This window comes from Barbus barbus, assembly GCF_936440315.1.
Source record: "Barbus barbus genome assembly, chromosome: 25".
Taxonomy (NCBI): domain Eukaryota; kingdom Metazoa; phylum Chordata; class Actinopteri; order Cypriniformes; family Cyprinidae; genus Barbus; species Barbus barbus.
Window position 1 is genome coordinate 28135326 of NC_136753.1, and position 24761 is coordinate 28160086.

Consider the following 24761-nt stretch of genomic DNA (forward strand, 5'->3'; position numbering starts at 1 on the left):
TGAACAGCTGCCGGATCTGTCCTCATTCGCTGTGTGCCCTTCATAACAGAGCCATTTAATGCGCTGGAGAGCCTGTGAAGGCAGATCCCTTCAGGGAAATGCTTCGATAATCATCTTGGAACAGAATCTGCAGTATCAAAACTATAGTTATCTACAAAAATCCTTTGTTAGACTGCACTTATTCCCACAGATGAGCCTGATGGCACATCCCAGCTGTATTTCAGCTCAGTTCAGTACCGGTCGGTCGCATTAGCCGTAACAGCTCGGCAAGTCTGTACAGATTTGGCATGAGTCAGGCAGGAGTCATGCGTTTGGCATCAGATATATCACCTATCCGACATACATTGGGTTTGACAGGGATTTGTTAAGTCCGTTGAATGATGGGATAAAGCGCTGGGTTTGGAAGAGCAGTTGTTTGTTATTTTATGGTGGTTGTGGTCTATTATTAAACTACCTGACTTCCATATGGCTTAGTGTCGAGCAGATGGCCGCATGCTTAAAAAAGTGCCATGTTTATTACATATATTTTGCAACTAAATTAGTCCCATAAACACTGTAAAAAGTAAAAATGTGCATTAAATGAAATCATTTCTGTTGCATTAACTTAAATGTCAACTTTTTTAGATTTTTTTTTTCTTCTGTTAAATCAGTTTACTTTGATAAATTCCTTATTATTTTCCAGATTATTAAATTATTTTGTTGCATTTACTTATCATCAGATTCAGTAATATATACTGTGTGTATATATATATACATAATAACAGTAATATATAGCAATATATTGTTTTATATCAATATATTTTTGTTACCTCACCAACAATTTTTGGTGTATATTTTTATATTTTGCATAAAAATATTGTTGCATTAGTCAGATTGGTTCAGTAATTTAAAATTATATTTCTTACTTAAATTAAACCAGTTATTTTAGATTAGATTATATTTATATTTTAGAATATGTATTTTTAAGTTAGCTGACAAAACTTGTATATTTTTATATACTGCATAAAAGATATTAGATGAAAACATGATAATACCATGTTATTGGACACTACCATGATGGTATTTTTGAAGTTCATTATAGATATTAAATAAACATTTTGACTCAAAGTACACCTGTTGACTTAGATTTATATATTTTAAGTTGACAACAAATAGAGTATATTTTTAATTTTGCATAGAAATATATTAAATACAAAAATGATAATACCATGTTTTTGGACACTAGCATGATGGCAGCACTATAGTGTTCTTACAGACCATAGGGTATATAAACTTGATCATTCAATACCTTGGTATATATCAAAATACCAGGGTACTACCATGTGCAACTGACACTAAACCATGGTTCTTTTTTTTAAGTCATATTTATGGGCTTTAATGCCTTCCTAATGGACCTAATGGATGTGTTGGCGCGCTAACCACAAGGCTATTGGCGCCAACTTCTTTTTCTGTTTTATTACAATGTGCATGCACAAAATCCTTCAGCTATCTGTTTATTTCCTTTTGAATAGCCTGAGGTTCACTATCCGGATAAAGGTTGTGCTAAAACAAAGCAGCAACTGTTATTCCACACAGAAAGTTCTGGAAACATGATGCTATGCTAGATGAGCCTAGCGGCATTACACGTCTTAGCTTGGTCTTTACCACGGTCTGACACACACTGAGGTCAATACTCTATGTTATTTAAGGACTATCGCTCATCACTATTCATATCTGAGCTGAAGGTAATATGTTTTATCGTTCAACTGTTGCTTGGTATTTGATATTGAACACCTGTAGGGGCTATGCAGGTTTTTGGCTGTTCATGCAGTTGAATGGGGCCAAATCTGTTTTCTTTTTTTCCCCTCATATAATGACAATATCACATTGAATTCAATTTGAGCTGCCTTCATAAATATCAGATTTTTTGCAACATGACTCTTGAGCAATTTTAATGTCAATCTAATTCATGATGGCATGCTTGATTTACTACTGGCGTGAATCATAAAATAACTTAGGAATTACATTATGTGAGGTATGTTTACAATATTAATCCACATGTACACTTTCGTGCAAAAGATTTTTAAAGAAATTAATACTATTGTTCAACAAGGATGCATTAAATTGATCAAAAGTGACAATAAAACATTTGTAGTGTTACAAAAGATTTTTATTTTAAATAAACGCTGTTCTTTTGAACTTTCTATTCATCAAAGAATCCTGAAAAAATGTTCCACAAAATTATTAAGCAGCAGTACCGTTTTCAACTTTAAAAGAAAAAGCAGTACCGTTTTCAACTTTATAAAAAGAAATGTTCCTTGAGCAGCAAATCAGCATATTAGAATAATTTCTGAAGGATCATGTGACACTGAAGCCTGGAGGAATGATGCTGAAAATTCTGCTTTGCATCACAGGAATAAATTAGATTTTAGAATATATTCAAATAGAAAACAGACATTTTAAATCATAATAATATTTCACAATGTTTTTACTGTATTTTTAAACAAATAGGTGCAGCCTTGGTGAGAATAGGATGAAAAACATTAGAATGTCCAACTTTTAAATGCTAGTGTATATTTTTCTAATTTCATATAGGCCCTAATGACAAAAATATGATGATTAGTGTTTAAATTGTGGGCCAAATTTAATAGGTCACGTGAACAACCTCACAAAAATAAAAGAGAAAATCTCAATTCTGGCACTTTGGTTAGTTGTATGAACGTAGATTTTGATAATGCATCAATAAATCAGCTCCGTTTCACAGCAACTTACTTTTTCTGATGGTCACTGACACGATTCCTAAGGACGGTGATCTATGAGACAGAAAATCACATGTATGAATCAGTCTGGGTGAATCATTGCCGCACAACTTTGCTTCCTTCTCATGTCAATCAAACGGTATCTCTGAGAACCAACCCGGATGATTGTTCTGCCAAGTCTGTTCTAGGTGTGACTGCATGTGTGTAATTGATAGTTGTAACGTACTGTACATCTCATAAACTCATCCTCTGCTAATATTATTACTTCTCTAACATCATGTCAGACTTTGTGAATGTGAAGCCTCACCTCATATTTCTGGCACATGTATCTGTATTGCAGCTCGAACTTCTCGGCTTCAAGTTGGCGCATCCACTTCCAGAGTTCATTTGCAGTTTCTCTGCAAAAAAAGCACATGAGGAACATGACAAACCAGTCCACAAATGAGAAGGAGCAGCCTGTAGCTTCATGTCACGATGCATGTAATGCTACTTGACTATATTTCATGTTGGCAGTGGTACAGGTGCATCTCAAACAATTTGAATATTGTGAAAAAGTTCATTATTTTTTGTAACTTATTTCAAAAAGTAAAACTTTCATATATTCTAGATTCATTACATTAAAGTTTTTTGGTTTTAATTTTGTAGATTAGAGCTTACAGCTCATGAAAGTCAAAAATCCAGTATCTCAAAATATTAGAATATTTATATTTGAGTTTCATTAAATGACCATCCCTACAATATAAATTCTGGGTATCTCTTTTTCTTTGAAACCACAACAATGGGGAAGACTGCTGACTTGGCAATGGTCCAGAAAACAATCATTGACACCCTCCACAAATAGGGTAAGTCACAGAGGGTCATTACTGAAAGGGGGAGGCTGTTTAGAGAGTGCTGTATCAAAGCATTTTAAATGCAAAGTTGACTGGAAGGAAGAAATTGGGTCGGAAAAGGTGCACAAGCAACAGGGATGACCGCAAGCTTGAGAATACTGTCAAGCAAAGCTGATTCAAACACTTGGGAGAGCTTCACAAGCAGTGGACTGGAGTCAGTGCATCAAGAGTCACCACGCTCAGACATCTTCAGGAAAAGGGCAACCAAGCTACTTCTGAAACAGAAACAACGTCAGAAGCATCTTACCTGGGCTAAGGAGAAAAAGAAGTGGACTGTTGCTCAGTAGTCCAAAGTCCTCTTTTCAGATAAAAGTAAATTTTCCATTTCATTTGGAAATCAAGGTCCCAGAGTCTGGAGGAAGAGTGGAGAGACACAGAATCTAAGCTGCTTGAAGTCCAGTGAGAAGTTTCAGTGATGATTTGGGTGCCTTAACGTCTGCTGGTATTGGTCCATTGTGTTTTATCAAGTTCAAAGTCAATGCAGCCGTCTACCAGGAGATTTTAGAGCTCTTTATGCTTCTATCTGGTGACAAGCTTTATGGAGATGCTGATTTCCTTTACCAGCAGGACTTAAGCACCTGCCCACAGTGCCAAAACCACTTCCAAGTGCTTTGCTGACCATGATATTACTGTGCTTGATTGGCCAGCCAACATGCCTGACCTGAAGCCCATATGGAATCTATGGTATATTTTCAAGAGAAAGATGAGAAACAGTCGATCCAACAATACAGAGGAGCTGAAGACTCAATAGTGCCTCAGTAGAGCCACAGGCTGATCGCTTCCATGCCATTCCTCACTGATGCTGGAATTTGTGCTAAAGGAGCCCCGGCCAAGTATTGAGTGCATAAATGAACATAGTTTAAAGAACCAGAACTTTTCTGTTTTGAATTTTTTTTTTTTTTGATTGACTGATCTTAGGAAATATTCCAATATTGTGAGATACTGGATTTTTGACTTTCATGAGCTGTAAGCTCTAATCATCAAAATTAAAATAAAAAACTTTTGAAATGTTTTACTTTACACAATGAATCTAGATTATATGAATGTTTCACTTTTTGATATGTTACAAAAAATAAAGAACTTTTTCACAATATTCTAATTTTCTGAGATGCACCTGTATGTGCCGTCATGTTTTGATAACTCCTTCACCTCAGTTTATCGGCACTCAGGTTTTCGATGTTCAGTTCCTTACGGCGTTCGGTAAGAATCGTTTTTTTCTTCTCCCTCTCTGTTTGCTTCTTAGGCCCACCCCTTTTGTCTGTCTGTCAGTCAAAACAAAACAGAAAATAAGGATATGTAGCGACTGTGCACCGTGACCTTTGACCTCTGAGCTCATTACCCTTTGCATGTATCCGGTGTACTGGAAGCTTGTGAGAACCTTCTTCTTCTTAGCATCATCATCAGCCTTCCTCTTGGCTTCTTCCTCCTCTTTTCGTGCCTTTTCCTCCTGAAAGAAATAATTCATTAAAGGGGTCATGACATAAGAAATCAAATTTGCCTTGATCTTTTGGCATATAAGAGGTCTTTGTACCATTAAAACATCTTGCAAGTTTCACAGCTTAAAACGTCCTCCTCATTATAAACAAAGCATTTATTTAATCAAGCTCCAAAAATGGCTCATTTGGATCTGAGCTGCAAGGTGACATCACAAGGGCACAAACATTTGCATAAATACTGCCTCCAAAACAAGATATTGATGAATAGTCTTCTTCTCACCATAGGCCCCGCCCACTGGCGTTCAGCTGCTAATGGCTGACACTTGATTACGCTGAATGTGTTGCGTCGCGTCAAAAGCAAACACAAATTACAATCCCTGCTGCTATCTTGTCTACACTTGATACAGTATACAGATGCACGTTCGCTTTCAGACAGAAACATTTGTCGAAAGATGAAGCGGTACTGACCGCAGCTGCATAACAAACCGTAAGTAAATGATTTCATAATGCTTTCTCAGGAAATGACCATTTTATTATGATTTTGTTGTCAAAACACTCACTTGCAATAGCAATTCTGTCAGGACCACTATCGTCAAAGATGATTGCCAATCAGTGTACAGTTTGGATTGGTGGTATGGTTCTGTTCTGGGCAAGATCTCCCTGCGCATCCACGCAGCCTAGCATGGATGAGAGCAGGGAGAGCAGCGATAACCCCCCAGGGTAAACAGAACAGAACCAACAAAGTATTGCAGATTTGTTAAAGTTCAGTCATTTTATGTACACATTTTTAAATTTGTCTGATTCAAAGGAGAATCAGAAGGCTGGATCCTGACTAACAGAGGAGGAGTTGGGGATGGAGGAGGGTAATTAGCTATTGAGCCATGCGAAAACTGCTGATAATACTGATGACCTTATATATAGATGCTTAGCTAGGTGTCGTATTTCTATAGGTAGATGGGGATCATCTGGGAGTCAGCTGATGCGAGCTTGGCTAATGTGACCTGCCAGAACTAACGCTACGCTTGATGTTTACGCTTTCCAATGCAATGACGTTAGCCAATCATAACAGTGGGCGATCACTGAGAAGCCATAAACTGTGTACACTGTTCTGTGTCAGCCGCACCATACGTCGCTTACGCTTTGATTTGAACGAAAACAGTGTATTTTGTGTGGTGCGGCTGACACAGAACAGCGTACGCAGTTTCCATCCAGCGGATATTCTCCAAAATGGCACTACGCTGACACAAAGGAGACAAAATGTTGCATAAGGGCGTTATTTTTGTTTTCTTTCTGTACAAAAAGTATTCTCGTAGGTTCGTAAAATTACGGTTGAACCCCTGATGTCAAATGGATTATTTTACCGATCTCCTTGCTACGTTTCTGGATGTTGATCATATTAATTACATTGCTGTCTATGGGAGGGTCAGAGAGATGTCAGAAAGCATCAAAAAGTTCTTAATTTGTGTTCCGAAGTGTTAATTTGTGTTAATTTGAATGTGCGAAAATTCCGGTGTCATTTGCATCCAGGTATTTTAGCATAAACAGACCATTATGCTGCTTGATATTGCAAAGTGGTATTAGTTATCATATTATATAAATTTATTATCGTAATAATAAACAGACTGGTTGTAGCTCAAATAGTTTTACCGTTGACTGCACTTTGTTAATCATAATTATTTACCTGTAGCGGCTAATGATTTGGAAGCCGGAAGTCTTGCACATAAAAAAAGCTTATTTCCATGTTATGAAATAAAAGGTGAATAGCATTCACTTTAATGAACTTACGGCTAGTTTGTTTTGCTGCTCTTTCTCGCGCTCTGTGCGGATCCGGTGTTGCTCCGCTCGTTCTGCCCTCCGGTTCTCCTGATGGTCAACATAGACAACATTTATCTCGCTTTGAAGATGAACTAATCACATTTAGCACATCTGAAAGCTGTGAAACATACTCAGAGTTTAGTTTGAGACACTTACAATATCAGTTGGAATAGAAGATTTGTAATGCTTTTGAAAAAAGTCTCTTTTGCTCACCAAGGATGCATTTATTTGACTAAAAATACAACAAAAACAGTAATGTTGTGAACTGTTTTCACGTGAATATATTGTAAAATGATATTTATTCCTCTTATTTAATCAATATGCTGATTAGCTGCTCAAGAAATATTTATTATTATTAGTGCTGATTAAGCGCGATTAATTGCATCCAAAATAAAAGTTTTTGTTTACATAATATATGAGTGTGTAGTGTGTATATTTATTATGTATATATAAATACAAACACATGCATTTATATATTTAAGAAAAATATGTTATGTTTACATATGAAATATATTTATATAAAATATAAGAATATAAATGTACGTTAATATTTTCAAAACAGACACTGTTTGTGTTTGTATTTATATATACATAATAAATATACAGAGTACACATACATATATTATATAAACAAAAACATTTTTGACAGCACTAATTATTATATTATCAATTATGAAAACATGCTTCATATTTTTTGTGGAAACAATGATACACTTTATTTTTAAGGATTTGTTTGGTCAATAGAAAGTTCAAAAGAACAGCATTTATTTGAAAGAGAAATCTTTTGTAACATTATAAACGTCTTTACCGTCACTCTTGATCAGTTTAATACATCCTTGATGAATAAAAGTACTAATTTCTTAAAACATTATACTGATCCCAAAGTTTTCAATGGTCATGTGTCACAGTTTCCATGTGGATTTATTTAGGGATCATTTAAATCCCATCTTATCAAATACACACACATGAATGCAATCATTTGCAAACACAAACAATTCCAGAAAACTCACATGTAGTTTGATGTTGTTTTATATTTTGTTAAGCCATGCATTCATAATTAACACAATTACAATTTACACAATACACAATTTAAACACTGACTGTAGTATATTTTGCTTCATTTTTCAGTTTTTTCTGTTTTCTGTGTAGATGTTCAAGGAGTCATGCTTTTATTTGAAGGTATATATTTATGTATTCAACAGTTCATTTCTGTGAAACCAGTCTCAGTCCTGCTGGAAAGAGCAGAGTAAAGCAAGCATGAGTTTCCATGCTGGTTAGACCTGGTATGTTGCTGGGTTAGCTGGTAGACCAGTATAGCCCTGCTGTTTACCAACCAAACCTAGCAAGTCAATAGCAGTTTTTTTTTAGCAGGGTGATTTCAACAAGACATTACTTGTTTTATCATAGTTGCAGTGGTGAGGGTTTATTTATTTTTTCTGTAATATATGACAATAGTTATGAAGAAATGCATTTAATTTTTATACGATTTTTTATAAAAAAAGTCTTACAATCCGTTGGGTGAGGTTGATCAGCTCCTCTTCTTCTTTCTTTCTGCTCTCAAAGTGAGCCTCAATGAGCGTCTGTAGCTCCGTTAGGTCTTTCTCCATACGTTTGCGGTGAATATCCTGAGGATACGGTTTTGAAGGTAATTATGTAGTAGTGGTAATGTACAGTACAGTAAAAACTACTCGTAGCACATGTTTCATGACAGTGCAGGTGATATAACACTGTTTAGTGTAGTAACAGAAAATTCAGAGTGATTTATTGGCATGACAGTTATTAATGTATCTCTATATTGCGAAAGCATTTGCAGCATTGCTGCTGACAAGGACAACACTGCAAAGCAAAATTGCAGTAGTAAACAAATTAATGCACTGTAAATAAATTAAGCAAGCTTATACTACAATAATGAAATGAAATATGATGCACCATAAAATAAAATATAATAAAATAAAGTACTCACATCAAAATCAACTTTCTCTCCATCAGGAATTTTGGGAGGCACCAAAGCTGGCATAAAGGGTCTAATGATCAACAACAATGCATTAGTATTTTTTTTTCTTGCCAATGGTCTTACATTTGGAAATGCATTGTTATATATTATACTTTATATGTAAGCTATTTCATTTATCATTTATTTTGCATACATTTGAAAGTTTTACTTACTTATGCTTTGGTTTTGTTTCCCCTGCATCATCCGGTTGGCAGGAGAGTAAAGAAAACAATACAAATGTATGATTTAGTTGCTGATGATTTTACTGTTGTTTCTTTTAAAGGGGTTCAAAGGTTCATCAGGGCTCAGTTTCTAGGGTGAAACCAGTTTTGAGTGAGTCTGATGTTATCGCTTTACCTTCTTCCCCAGATTCCTCAGCAGCATCTACATAAGAAAAGACATGCATGTCAGCTATGGCAGCAATGTGATCCTCAACATTGACGCAAGACCCAAGAGATAAAGAAAAGCCCTGAAGACACGTCTGTTATCACAAACTAAAAGGTATTTTGTCTAAAATGTTTAAAAAAAAGTCTGGGTGGTCATCATTGTTTTCAGAGTATTTCAGGTTAAGATATCTGGAAGTGCTTGAAACTACTTAAATATGATGGATGCAGTCCATTAAGCTTACAATAGCTGACATTGTTCTTACTCCCAAATGTGTCACTCTCCAGTGATTTTGTTGAAGTATAATTATTGGGTGTTGTTGATCAGATTATAAGCACTTGCTGAATAATTATTACCTGCATGATGTGGATTGGGTGTTTGCTTCCCACTGGCCTCTACAAGCCCTAAAAAAATAACACATAAACAGGAGGATTTACCTGAAAACACATTATGATCAATCTGAAGTCTTGCCCTGTGGATCATTAATTATTAACCCTAAGTAATTATAATTCTGAAGTACTAATAAAAATGGTTTGGGTGTTACTTTGAAACAATTTTAAATAAGAAATTGGTAGTAAATTTCACAAATAATTACAAAGAAATGGCAAATAACACACTGAAATAAAATGGAAAGACAGTGAACAGTGAACCTAGCAATGAATGATAAAAGGATAAATATTTTACATTTACTAACATTAACATGCATTATCCATTTGATAAAAGCACACAAATGAAGCTAAGAGGGTTAATTTTCAGTCCTTAATAATAAAAAAAATTATGCATGAAAAATTTGCCTTGTTATGGCTTAAAAAATAAGCAATATTTTCATTATTTTAAATTCATAAATAAAAGGTACATTGTATTTGTTTATGCAAATATAATTTTCCCGTGTTTTATTTTGAGTGAAGTGACATATACTCGGAATTCGTGCTCTGCATTTAACCCATCCATAGTGCACACACACACCGTGAACACACACCCGGAGCAGTGGGCAGCCATTTATGCTGCGGCGCCCGGGGAGCAATTGGGGGTTTGGTGCCTTGCTCAAGGGCACCTCAGTCGTAGTATTGAGGGTGGAGAGAGCGCTGGACATTTACTCCCCCCACCTACAATCCCTGCCGGCCCGAGACTCGAACCCGCAACCTTTGGATTGCGAGTCCGACTCTCTAACCATTAGGCCACGACTTCCCCACGACTTGAGACGTGCTCTTGACAAACTTCGTGACATGAGATTTACCCAACAACATCATCTGTTTTATTCTGAGCCCATTATGCAAACCATTTTTCATCACAAAAAATAAAAAGGTATAATTGTGACTTTTTATCTCTCAATTCTGAGTTTGTCTCACAATTCTGTTTTTAGAATTACGAGATAAAAATGTGAGATATAAACTTGCAATCTTAATTTTTTTAATGCAGAAACAAAAGACAAAATTGTGAGACGTAAACTCAGAATTCTGTGAAAAAAGTAAGAATTGCGAGAAAAAAAATCTGAATTGTGATTTTATATACAGTAGGCCTATATATAATTACAAGAAAAAGAAATTTAAGATAAAAAGTCACGATTTCAACCCATGGCAGAAAAAAGCTTGCATACAAATCTCATTCATTATTACAGTGGTTCCCAACCTATCAGCATATCTGCTCCCGTGCCCCCGCTGTGAATTCTGGTGCCCCCCAGGTTGGGAACCACTGCATTATTAGCTGTGGCTTTAACAGTAGCATTAGCACAAGCGACACTACCTTCCTCCACCTGCTCCTCTACCTCCTCAAGCACCTCCTCATCCTGCATCTCCTCTGTGCAAAGCAGACAGCGTGAGAACATAATCATGCATATGCTTGCAAATGACCAATGCATGCATGCAAAATACACAGAATCTCAAACACACGCTTATCTGAATGAGGAAATATGTTGTTTTTATAGATATTTTTATTGGGGTTTTTTTACATTTATTTTTTAAAGAAAAATATTTTCCATCTATTGATAATAAACCATTTTGTTCATTTGAGGATGTTGTCAGATTTAGCTCACTACTAGGGATAGTTTTGTCACCAAACTAACTCAAAAACACACACATACTTCAGTCTCATTTACCTCTTTGAATACAAAAGGCTTCAATAAGGCTTAGACTCATGGCTGATGTCACGTAGTGGCATTACATAATGTGGTTTGAGAAACTGCTGGTTCTGATACTCCACCCTTGAACTAATCCAGCCACACATAAACACACCCGTCACCAGCTCCTCTGATATCAGCTTGTGCTGCCAAAGAACATGATCTCACGACACACCCCAGCACTCATCCGCTCTCATTCTCCTGTTCTTTAATGGATGTGGGGTAGGTTCACAAGTCAAAACAGCCAAATGTCCTGGCACTTCCACACATACGGTTCAAAACAGGACCTTTTTTTCAGCAAATGATCAGTGAAAGGAGGTGCTTAACAATCAGATTCATTTTTAAACTAAGAGGTTGCATTAAATATATAAATAAGCTTCATGGGTTTTATTTTTTTGTATGTCAGAATGGGTAATCATTTTACATGCGCAATTATTGCAAGTCAATAACACGTTTATAACAAGTTTTTGTCAATCATTATAGTTTGGCACTAAATGTTACTTTAGTAAAACACGGTTTAAATACAGCATATATTTTTAAAATATGTACATATTTTTCTTAATAAGAAAAAATATTTTCAAAATATATGTATATATAGATATGAAAAGAATTATTCACATTAAGAAAAATATTTTCGCATTTTTATAACATCAGTAATTGAGATTATTTGTATAATTATTATTTATTTTTTATTTTGGCGTCATTAATATACTATTATGGTTTTTATTATTATTTTGAATAATTATTTTGAATATTTTTTGCTTTCAATTCAATTTTAGGTTTAGTAATTTTCTTGTTTTTTTTCTTAATTTTTTTGTATGTTTGTACAGTTTTTATTAGTTTTCTATTTGGTAGTTTTAGTTTATTTAGTTTTAGTTATTTTAGTACATACTTCATTAAACTAAAAGTAAAGTTTTGGCAGCTTTTTTATTTTAGTTAATATTTATTTTCTTTTTTCCTTTTTTTCCTTTTTTTTAGTTTAATTGAATAATTATAACCCCGTCTATTCCTGTAGAATATCTATTTTAAGATGCCAATAATTGTATTTACTAGCTACTTTGCAAAACTATATGTAACAGAGTAGTAGGATTTGTCCCACTAATGCTTCGAAAAGTCACGGGATACCAAAAAATGTGGAAAGTGCCGGCTAAATTCTTCTCCTGCGGGTCTAATTTCAGTGGGCTAAACACACATTCCTGTCACATGAAGGGATGGTTTGTATTCAAAATACATGTCTTTGTTCAGTGCGTCCTCATTCACTGTGAATCTCACCTAGAAAATCACTCTCTCCTCTACTGGTCAATAAAGGTAACATTTAACTGAGGTATCAGGGTAACAGCCCAGGAGCCGATGTGTAAACCAGGGAGGAAACCTGATTCCCATTTGGGCCGGCCGAGAGTGGGAGAGACTGAGATTGCCATTGTGCTCCAAACAACAGCCCTTCTCAACAGCCTCAAACACATGAACCTTTCTCTGCTTGAACACCGAATGGAATTTTTTATCTATGGTTTTAGGAAAAACAGCAGCAAACTCATAGAAGATTAAGTCTACCGTGCATGCTTTTTAATCAGATGTATAATCAGATGAATCATCAAATGCCATTTGTTAAGTGTCTCTAAATAATGTTGTTTTATATCCACCTGTATTTATACTGAGTCATGCATGCATGTTTAATAAAATCGACCATTAAGTGAAACATCACCGCGATGCATTTGATCCCACAGTAGCATAGATTTAGTTTATAGCCATAATTATAGATGTTCAAAAAATCTGTGTAAAAAGGTGTGGATTCTCAATTCTGCCATATAGAAAAACATAATAATGACATGCAAATAATAATGCCAAAAAGTCGAAACTAAGAGAAAAAAGGTCATAATTATGACAAAAGAGTTTATGACTTTTAATGTCAATAATGACTTTAATTTCATCTTTCATGTAAGAATTTTGACGATTTGTCATAATTATGATTTAGAGTTTGATTTTTTTCTTATGTGGCAGAAATAACTTCAATAAAAAGTTTTATGTGAGAGGGTGTTTATGCGAACAGCTTTCAGAAATCTCATAATTATGACAAAAAAGCATGATTTTTTTTCTTGTGTGGCAGAAATGTGCTGATATAAAAGTTCAGATGTTCTATATGAAAGTTGTTTATTTGAATTGATCCTTTTAGTTATTTCAGTATGCTAGCTTTTTGTCTACATTAAAAAAGATATTTAGTGAGGGAATCTAAATTATTATTTTAATTTAGTAAAAATCTAAATGAACTATTTAAGTGAAAAATATTACTTATAGTAATATTTGTATATTTTCTACTTTTATAGGATGTATTTTGTGTGTTGTTTTGGGGTTTTTATTTTCAAATAATGTTTGAGTTTAAGACCTAACTCAGTTCAGATTTATTCGTTACAGACAACCAAAACAGATGAAAACTTACCCTCTTGTTCCCTGGACAGAAACAAACGAGATAGGAACGTTATTTTAACTTTTGCAATCCTTATAAACTTGTCAATGACTGAACGTGTGTCTGTGAATAAACTTCATGCATTTATTCTCTTGTTACACCCTACACAATGCATGTAAATGCTCTTAAATGAAGCACAAAGACACTTACTCATACTCATCGTCCTCTCTGTATGACATGCTTAGATTAAGACCTGTTTCATATACAGATTACAGAAGATTTAGTCAGCTTTTACAGTGATTATACTAGTCTGACAACATATTAAACGATCCCTATCATGCTTTTGGTGGAGATGTGCAGATATCGGTCTTACCTGTCTTTAAGGCAGCTTGTTCTTGAAGCTGAACCCCAAGATCACACGACTATATATGTGATGTTTTATGTTGATACAGGGTGGGCTGGACATGCCACCGCACATACATGCACCTATGAACACATATAGTACATGCACAATGAGAACAATAGACACATTCTCTGTGTCTGTGCATCTTGTCTATTAATAGATCGGCTGACAACTGTGTGCTCATATGATGATCTTAGAGCTCTGACTGTTTTGGAGTGATAATTTTATACATAATAATACAGTGACTTAGGTAGTATAATATTTAAATACTGGTAAATTAAAGGAATAGTTCACTCAAATGTAGAACATTTCTGAAAATTTACTCACCCTTAGGTCATCCAAGTGGTGGTTGAGTTTGTTTTTTCATGGGAACAGATTTGGAGAAATGTAGCATTCCATCACTTGCTCCGTAATGGATACTCTGCAGTGAATGGGTGCCGTCAGAATGAGAGTCCAAACAGCTGATAAAAACATCACAATAATCCACTCTAGTCCATTAACTAATGTCTTGTGAAGTGAAAAGATGTGTGTTTGTAAGAAACAAATCCATCATTAGGATGTTTTAACTCTTAGATTTCGCTTCTGGCTAAAATATGTGTTTATAATCCTTAATGTTGTTTTCTCCGTGCAGTGAAAAAGTCATCCTGAATCAGGAGAGAAATATGCACACATCAAGCACCGTAAAACAGTTCTAAACAAAGATTTTGGTGTATTTTAATGTGAGAGGACAACAGAAGATGCACTTTTTCATTGGAGGAAGCATTATTATGGATTATGGACTGGTATTTTTGGCCAGAAGTTTTAAGTTAACACTTCTTAATGATAGATGTGTTTCTTACAAACACACAGCTTTTGGTTTCTCAAGATGTTAATTTATGGACTGGAGTGGTGTGGATTACTTGTAGATTATTGTGATGTTTTTATCAGCAGTTTGGGCTCTCATTCTGACGGCACCCATTCACTGCAGAGCATCCATTGGTGAACAAGTGATGCAATGCAACATTTCTTCAAATCTAATGAAGAAACAAACTCATCTACATCTTGGATGGCCTGAGGGTGAATACATTTGAAACAAAATTTTATTTTTGACCAAACTATTTCTTTAATTAGTCATCCTTGCAATTGGCAATACAGTATATATATGTATTTACACAACTGTAGATGTACTGATATAGTATATACTATTTCTGAAATTCATGCACCAAGGTCTTTCACATCTGTGAAGTGTTGCATCTGTCTAGGTCATCGTAAAAATGTCTAGTAAATGTAGTTATTGCAGACAATTGAACAGAAATCTGTCTAGGCATGTAAACGTTCAGTCATTTTGAGCTGACCTGCAGCTCATTTCCTGTGCCTGTTTGAAAGGTCACAGGATGTCAAACCCAGCAGGTGAGAATATTAACACAATGACACAATGTTTCCGTTTCTTCATTGAGTAACTAATGTGACAAGTGTGACCTGCTGGACAATCTCTACACTTTATTACCTCACCGTTTTGAGGTAATAAAGGTGACATGAAAGGATTGAAACTTGATTTAAGCCACCGCTGTCATCAGTACAGAATATAAGTAAAAAACATTATTATTTTTTTATATTATTATATGTGCTGCAAAAAGGGGGAAAAACAATATTTTTATAAAACAATAATATCACAAATTATATAAAAATGTTTAATTCAATATATGACAACAAAATATTTGAGATATATAATTATAAATGTTATAAATGATCTGCAAAATTTAATTTATATTATGAAATGTTTTTATAATAATTTTATCACAAAAAGATTCATACTTAAAAATATATGTAATTGCAATCTCTTTGTATAAGAAGACAGCAGCATATTATTATATTATATACAATATGCTATAAATAGATACAATTAAAAATGAGATAACTTTTAAGAACTGACAGTATAATATCAACGCTGATAGAGAGTCTTCCTGTCCTCACATGCTCGTTCTCTTTAACTGACCTGCTCTTAAAAATGTTATTTGCTAAGTCGTTGGATAAAAGAAAGATGAATGAAGAAACTCAGCACAATGAATGCTGTACTGGGTTGGAAACACTATTCTGACACTTAATCTAGTACTAGAGTAAACATTCATTATGTTCTAGTGAATACAGAAGTAATGGAAGGGACATAAAGGCAGATCTTTCATATTTCCGAGGTGAGTCATGTGACCAGGAATGGGTGAATGTCACCAAAACGCATTGCAACTTTCTCCTCTTGTTGGTCAATCAGTGGTAAAATGTTTCACCTTTCCACCTTTTCGATACTGTGACCTTGTGTGAACGTCAAGAACATTTAGTGAGCAGTGTTTGGCCTTAGTTACTGGTTTGGTTGGTCTTCTACAGCTGGTTATGTGTTTGGACATGTTTTGGATGAATGGCTAAGAATAAAAGCTCTTCACTGGTTCTTTAAACTGGGCGATTTCCATTATAGTTGAGTTGTTTTATGGATCTACTTTAGAGAATAAAAAAGAATGATGTTTCATTTTCAACTTCTTAACATCAATGTTTTGGTTTCTGGGTTATATATATATATATATATATATATATATATATATATATATATATATTCAAACTGTGAAACCTTATTTGGTCAGGTCTGGGGAATCAAACCCATGACTTTGTGGTTGCTGGCACCATGCTCTACTGTTTAAGCTATTAAATAAATATAGATCAAATAGTGTATAAGTAAATAAATATAGATTGTTTGTTTATTTTAATACAATAAGTTCTACCTAGTAAATACTGCCCTCTAGCAGCTTGTAAGTGTAGGAGCATCAGTTTCTTGGAGGCCTGTTGGTTTTCCTGATAGTCTTCATCTTTACTCGTATTCAAGATGAAATTAGACTCTATTAAATATTTTGAGATAATACAGTCATTGTCATTGTCATGCAATGACGTCAACTTTTGACTGGTAAACTGAGAAATATACAGCTAAAGCAATGAAATTGGTCAGTTTGGCCTTATCAGCACACCCTGTTTTCCTGTACAGACACACCATATGCACGTACACATCAAGATGACTAATTTTATAAAGCAGAAAGGAGTAATGAATTTCCAGTTAATTTGCTTGTCATTTAATTTCATTAGTCATTTTCTCCTCAGCTTTAACCCTTATCAAGCGTTTGTCTATTAAATACATTCACATGAAATTACAAATCTTGATATCTGCAAATTACACAATTTATTTACAGTACAATGTTGACAACACTTTTCACAAGAAGTTTAACCCTTTCTGGCAATTTTATCACATGGCTTTTAATTTGACGTATTTATTGAACACTGTAAAATTTATTTCATGTGTATTTGAAGCTTTTGAAGCTCATTAACAAAATGTTTTTTATCTTTGTAGTTCGGCCCACCCTGATTTCCTGCAGAAAGACACACAAAGTTGTAAGTTCAGTAACAATAACAGCAACCAATATCACATGTAAGAGTAAAAAAAATAAAAAAAGACGTGTATTAGGAAAATATATATGGTCTATTTTGACTTTAGGTTTTCTTGTACACACTTGCATGTTGGCAGATGTTGATTGCATTGACTCGTTTACTGTGCTGCATCAAACATTTTCTTCCTTCCTTCCATTCCAGACATGGCCTCCACGTTTTTCCTCCAGTCACTGACCTCCACTGTCTTTTCCTACAAACACAAATGCAGAACAGAATTATGTCACAGTACAGGTGTGAGTAACCTTAAGTCTTTCATTTCAACCAAGATGGACACTATAGACCCCCAGCCCACCTTCTCTGTGTCTTCCTTCTTGACGGACTTGAGGTTTGCTCTCAGGTCCATGGACACCTTGTGTTTGGAGCCCAGCAGAGAGCGCAGGATGGCGTCAGCCGAGACTCGGACTCTCCTCAGGCTGGGTCGCTTGAATTTGCCTCTCAGGTCCAGGACTTTGATGTTCAGGTCCTTGATCTGCAGCAGGTTTGTTTAAAAGATTCATCCTTTGCTACTTATTATTGAGCAATTTGGTTCTTGTATGAATATGATGTAATGTTCTTACACAATACCACAGTTCTACCGGATTACCGTGTTATTTTGAAATAATGAAAGATCCCAAACAGGCGTGACACAATAAAAGCAATTCCTTCCATGTTTTTATATATATATATATATAGCCAGCAAAGGCATTTGCAACGCTTAATTTTTTCTGTTTCAATTTTTCATATAATTTTCAGTTGTTTATTTTTATATTTTTAAATTAAATAATTTTTTGTTTTGATTCATCTTGGAATGTTGGAATTTTATTTATTTGTTTTAATCTACAGAGAAAATAAATGGGAAAAATGCGTCCACAACCAAGGTTATGAATAAGAAGGCACTCACTGTTGTGCTCTGTGAAATATTACATCAGTTCTGATTTAGTAAATATGTTGGATAGTGTTTTTGCTTTTAATATGTATTGACAAATGAATACTGGAAACTTGTTATTTCATGACTGGTTCAGGAAGTTGCTGTGATCGTGAATGGCCAAAAAGACCTTTCATTTTCCTACATGTGTTATTGGCTGAGCTGTATAAAGAGCTAAACTGTTTCTTTACTTCTCTTGTGTTGTGAAGCACTTTAGCTTCGATATCGTAGCGTTCCTCGTCCACCACGTCGATTTTAGCGTGTAGTTCCCGACACAGCTCCTGATAGAGAGAACGATTATTTACAAGCCTGCAGCTGTTTCTGCTGATGGTGAAAGAAAATGTTCTAAAAGTATGATTTTTATATATACAGAACAATATTATTGTTTGTTTACAATATTCATATAGAATGGTTTTTAAATAGCACTTTTGGGATACTATAGTTTCCAAAAACATGGTTTTCCATGTTATACTGTTTGGTAATATCATGGTACTTTTTGTAAGGGATTTATGTATATTAATATCAGTAGTATGAGAGTGTTTTGTGAGTTGTGGATGATGTACCTGAAGCTCAGCGAAAGACAAGCCACTCGTCTGTAGCAGAGGAGCTTTCTCATCCAGATATCTCTCCTTCTCTGCCTCTTTATCTACCAGCTCCTGCTCTAAATCATCCTTTGCTTTAGCTACCATAAGACTCTGATGAACACATAGACAGGCACACTTTAAGATCTAATATATGCTAGGAGTAAATCAATATAATAAGCTTTGAATGCACTTCTTAATTTGTGATGCTTGCTAAATATTGCTTTATTACATTTTTTGAGCAACCCTCCAAAACACTCTACAAATGTGGCATTTTGTATGGGAAACACTACCCATGTTATTTTAAGAAAATGCAGTTGTACCTTAAGCATCAGCTTGCGAGATGCAGAGATCTTGGACTTTTTCTGTCAAATTTAAAATGAGCATTGGTTATATAGAGCAAACTTTATTTATGCTGTCACATACTATCATTCTCACATCAAAATATTATTTGTTATGGTTACAGTTGATTAGTTTGCTGGTATTGTAGATCAGAAAAAAAGTATTGAAAAAGTGGCATTCAGTGATGGCCTGTCACTCTCACCTCCTGTCTGCAAAAGAATAAAAACACATAATTAGATCTTATTAATAACAAAGCTTTTAGTTTTAAGGCATACAATGATGTCCAAAGGTCTAAGACCACGAGAGAAAATGCTTTTAGTGGAGTATTGGATTATTGGAATATGTTTTACAAGAAAATAATAATAAAATGAATAATAAAAATGTAATTATGTGTCTAATTTAAGTATGTTTTACATTTGTTTGACCATTTTTTAAAAATGTCATGTTAAATTCAATGTGTGACTGCATTTCTTTATTTTCTTTATATTATTTGTTCAATTTACAAGCAGTTTCTTAGTGACAATTGGAAATCCTACCAATTGTTTTTTTTTTTTTTATCCCTATTTTTAATTACTTAAGATGACATGAACAAAACCTGATTGTCCAAGTTATTTGGCATAAATTGAGAATCAAGAAGCAAAACTAATTATTTCATTAATTAATTATTAATTTGATTACTAAAAAGTGACCCAAAAATAGTGTCTTTTTAATTCAGTGTGTTTCGATGTGGTCTCAGATTTTTTGGGCTCCATTGTAATCACAGATCGGCCTTCATTAATACTGAGGCTTTGAGTAAAGACAACACAGCCGGTAAATCCAAGAATAGAGAACATTTGTCGAGAGAGCCATAAGACGTCTAAGATGACGAACAACAGAAAGCAGAGAGACAATATACTCACTCGGGCATCTTTACAATGGCGATTCAACCTAGGAGATAAAAATAAAGGCATTTGTTTCCAAAGGGCAGGACCATTGGGAGAATCTTCAAGGGGCTCAAGTATCAGACAGCTTTTCCAGATTCAGAAGTGCTAATCAGATGCCATTATACCTCTGTTTACTCTAACAGCAGCAGCCTCACGTATTTGGCTCTTGAAATCATTGCGGTAATGATATGTCGACCGTTCAGGTGTTGCTTTTTAAAATAAATGAACTGCTGCTAATTGGTTGATTTGGCATGTGTTCTGCATCTGTTAACCACTTCAAAGTCCTGACAGTGGCCGCACACACATGAAGTGGACCCATAGGAAAAAAGGTGTTGGCAGAGGCCTATCGTGGCGCGGTGATTTTGGCACGGTAACTATGCCGCACAGATAACAATCCCAGCTTTCTCCAGCCCATATCCACTTGCAATGCACCATAAATAGACCCGCACCAGAGCTTCAACCCAGCCCAAGTTTCCGCTCAATGATGTTAAACCGGTCTAGAGCACTTACTAAAACAAATACGGTAAATTACGCAATAAAATGAAAGAGCATATCATCATAAATCTGGAACTGGATAGGTTTATTGACCCGAACGCCAAAGGTTTCTAAAGTAATGTTTTTATCATTTCCACTGAGGTTTAAACTGAGGTTTTATGCATCTCAGTACTGGAAGGCCAAAAGTAAACGTTCGAGTCAGCTTGATAAAGGGGTTATTTTTTAATTAAATATCTGAGAGATAAAATCAAAGTGATTTGGGAGACGGAGAAAGATTATAAATCATAATCCATTATAAAGCACTTTTGTAAATAAAATGCATAAAATGAAAGGAAAGAGTAATATTCACCACAGATATTGATATCTCTCTAAATAAGTTGAGCAATATGGCTTTTTCCAATGACAATTTCTTGAACCGTTACATTTGATGACATTAATATTGAATATTTGGTTACACATTTGGCAATATTAACAGATATTGAGATGGAAATGGCCATGCAGTATTCGGATTTTTAAAAAATGGTTTATTCTTCTTAGAAATGAAGAAAAATGCAATGCAAGCTAACTTTCCTTAACATGGAAGCAAAAAACTTACCTTGCGGTGCTCAGATGGGCAGAGAAGTGATGCTCTAGAACAATGCCTCTCTTTTTTAAGACACTCTCTTATTGTTCATCCTCGGCATGTTACTGGATGATATTATTAGCACACGCACACACACATAAAGCTTTTATCCAGCACTTGTGGAGGGCTGTTGTTGATAGGCCTTGTGGGGCACTTATCAGCCTGTTAGACAGCTGTGGATTGTGGTTCTTCATGATGCTTCAGGCCTGTCTCACAACCTAATTTAGCTTACTAGAAGATAAAACTGTTTCATTTAAGGAAATTTCCATTGACCTTTTTAATATGTCCACAATGAGGTATCTTAATGTCTCTATTGTTTCTCCGAGACAGCATTGAGAGCAAATCTTCTCCTGAGAAAAAGCCTCTAGTAATCCATGGGTTTTGGAAGAGATCTCAACAAAGTCTTCCTTTGGTTTTATCTGTCTGTTTATCAGTAACAACTTGCTTTAGGGATCAACTTTACTTCACGTGTATCAGTTTTTTTCCTTTTTGTATTTGTAGCACGTTAAGTTTCTCAGATGTTTCTCTTCAGAAAAAGCCTCTACACTGTACAAATAATTAGTTGTAAATAAAGATAATTGGAGTGTGCTTTACAATAAAATACTGTTTTAGTATTTCTGCATTAAAAAGTTTCACATTTCTTCAGTCTGTTACTTGCTATTTATTTAGTATTTGTGTAATTTAAATTACTAGCCATTTCTAAGTGAAATTTCACAATTATAAATAACTGACATTAAACATTACATTTTGAGACAAAAAGACTATTTTCTTGTAAAAAAAATTAATTTTCTTGTTTTATTAATTGTACAAGTGTGTAATTGAATGTACTTTTATAGCTCCAAACATACTGTATATATATGAATATTGATCTCATTTATTTATGTTTTTCTGAAGGAAACATCTAAAAGGAAGTTGACACTTAAATGAAGCAGAACGGAGAAATAAATGCAGTTTCATGAGATATAAAATAGAAACATTTGAGCATTAAAATCTTCATTTGGGTTTCTCAGGAGATGAGCATTATCTTTCATAATCTATTGGTCAATAACAATTTGCTTTAGGGATGAACTTTACTTCATGGGTATCAGTTTTTTTCCTTTTGTATAATCATTGAGAGAATGATTTTAAACACATTATGCACTGTAAAAAGTGATAAGTTGGCTTAACTTAATCACTCCAAAAAGTGAATTTATCAATTCACTTAACTTCATTTTTTAAATGATTATTTACTTGATCATTTTAAGACAAGGGGTTTCCTGAGTTTTTTTTAAGTTAAGTCAACTTATCACTTTTTACATTTATTCATTTAGCTGACGCTTTTATCCAAAGCAACTTACAATTGCTATATATGTCAGAGGTCGCACGCCTCTGGAGCAACTAGGGGTTAAGTGTCTTGCTCAGGGACACATTGGTGTCTCACAGTGGATTCGAACCCGGGTCTCTCACACCAAAGGCATGTGTCTTATCCACTGCGCCATCACCACCCGTATTTTACAGCGTATCTGCTGTTTCTGGGATGTTTCTCCTGAGAAAAAGCCTGGAGTGTTTTGGAAGAGATCTCAGCAATGTCTCAAACTGGCCAAGAATCCAAAGTCTGCAGTCAAATGCCAGCCATTTCAAACTTATCTCATTAATTAATAATTCTCCTAAAATCAAATTATCTGCTATCTATATTACTTTTATAGCCACAAACTTACTGTATAACTACCGATCTCATTTGTTTTTGTTTTTCTATAGGAATTTTAGGAGAAACACTAATGCTCAGAGGTCTTTTATAGCTCATGAGACTTCATTTAATTCTCCGTTAAAGTTTTCCTTGGAGTTTTGCGTAAGATGAATATTATCTCTCATAGGCCTGTTTTATCAGGGGTAAACTTTATTTCATAGGTATCAGTTTTTGCCTTTATATAATCATTTTATATGCAAAGGAAAGGCATGAGATGTTTGTAAGAGGATTTTTGTTTTTATTCTGTCACATTGATTTGCTGTGTGTTTCCTCAGTGGAACCATGCTCTGTGCTTGACCATGCGTCTGATTAAAATATTAACTGTAGACAACAATAAGAGATTATGACAGGAATGTGAAGTTGCCCATAGGTTGGCATAGCTAAACATAGAGCAGTTAGACAGCTGTTAACGCCACTCTGGTGTTTGTGAGATACTAAAAGCTATTTTGATGTCTCGAGATAAATGCATGCATGCAATGCTTTTATCTGCGCTTAGGTTTTGCTGGCTTTCTCCAGGTGTACTTTGCAGATATACACCATCCTTCCAGGTGTCATAGTCACAGAGATTACCGGCTTTATCAGGCCTTGTTGAAATCTTATAGCTGTACTTTCAAAATATAGTGTCTTGTCACATAGATTTCCATTATAAGTGATAAAATATTCACTGAATTCTTGCTTGTTTTTGTCTCTGTAACCACTAATCATGTTCCCAAACTCTCTCTGGTTGTGGAAAGCATTCTAACAATGCCGTTTCTTGGCTGTATTGTGTTTGTGTGTAGATGTGTATTTTGGCATTGCTTTCTCTTATCTGCATGTCGACTCGAGCATCATTTCTAGGACCTGCTTCCTGAGAGACATATAATATAAGATCTTCCACAATGCAGGTATTGTAACATGACTCAGACGCTGTTATTGTGTCAGAAGGGCGTCCCAGTATCATCTGCAGCGTTGCTAGCTGTAGAGAGCTCTAGAAGGGTCAGTCTGCGGGTAACACCTGTCCTGTTTACTCTCATGATAGGCTCTGCTGGATTTGGTTCTTGGCTGATGTAGATGCTGCATGTCAGTCGTGATCGGACCGTATTTAGAGCTGCTGTTGATGTTGAACGTTGGTGTGAGAGGATTAAACATAATTTAATATGTGCTCGTGTTATTTTTTGTCATGGCTTTTATGTGTGATGAAGACCGGGGCTAGTTGTCACACTTTTTCCGGGGTGGGTTTATTTATCATTATCAGTGACCAGCAAAAAAAAAAAAAATACTGTTTGATCACCTCTTTTGATGGTGGGGCATGTTGTCACTTTATATTGCGTATAAGATATTGATGTTGATGTAGAAATATGAAATAAAAAATAAACATATTTATCTGATATGTTTTATAGGCTCTTTAATGACCTTTTAGCATACTTGCATTAGTAAGTAGACATAAGTAATTTCATAAATTTGTATAAAAATATATCAAATATTATATATGTAATATTTATAATATGTGACCCTGGTCTTAAGTCGCTGGGGTATATTTGTAGCAATAGC

The 24761-nt window shown here is 34.8% G+C and overlaps 2 protein-coding genes across 7 annotated transcripts in view; both read right to left on the reverse strand.

Annotated features, from left to right (window-relative positions):
* tnnt2b (troponin T type 2b (cardiac)) overlaps positions 1-14170 on the reverse strand; it is a 15688-nt gene extending 1518 nt beyond the window's left edge. The window contains exons 1-12 of the mRNA XM_079377421.1: positions 14147-14170; positions 13980-14026; positions 9613-9660; positions 9230-9256; positions 9046-9067; positions 8843-8903; positions 8388-8504; positions 6850-6927; positions 4968-5075; positions 4778-4890; positions 3046-3136; positions 2752-2792 (exon numbers count right to left, since the gene is read on the reverse strand). Coding sequence (XP_079233547.1) covers positions 2752-2792; positions 3046-3136; positions 4778-4890; positions 4968-5075; positions 6850-6927; positions 8388-8504; positions 8843-8896 — 602 coding nt within the window. The 5' untranslated portion in view covers positions 8897-8903; positions 9046-9067; positions 9230-9256; ... (1 more) ...; positions 13980-14026; positions 14147-14170. The remainder of the gene's footprint in view (positions 1-2751; positions 2793-3045; positions 3137-4777; positions 4891-4967; positions 5076-6849; positions 6928-8387; positions 8505-8842; positions 8904-9045; positions 9068-9229; positions 9257-9612; positions 9661-13979; positions 14027-14146) is intronic.
* Positions 14171-16874: 2704 nt separating this feature from the next.
* Positions 16875-21634, reverse strand: tnni1b (troponin I type 1b (skeletal, slow)). Of its 6 annotated transcripts, XM_079378308.1 has the most exons (9): positions 21479-21554; positions 20365-20392; positions 19588-19674; positions 19447-19488; positions 19106-19237; positions 18734-18823; positions 17931-18107; positions 17701-17828; positions 16875-17559 (listed from the first exon to the last, which is right to left on the reverse strand). In XM_079378308.1, exons 4-8 carry the CDS (start codon positions 19453-19455, stop codon positions 17736-17738), a joined length of 501 nt encoding a protein of 166 aa, XP_079234434.1. In that variant the 5' UTR covers positions 19456-19488; positions 19588-19674; positions 20365-20392; positions 21479-21554; the 3' UTR covers positions 16875-17559; positions 17701-17735. The 6 variants fall into 6 exon arrangements, with proteins under 6 accessions (XP_079234434.1, XP_079234429.1, XP_079234430.1 ...); XM_079378303.1 differs by lacking the exon at positions 19588-19674 and having other exon boundaries at positions 20361-20392; positions 21479-21634; XM_079378304.1 differs by having other exon boundaries at positions 19447-19674; positions 21479-21610.
* Positions 21635-24761: the final 3127 nt, after the last annotated feature.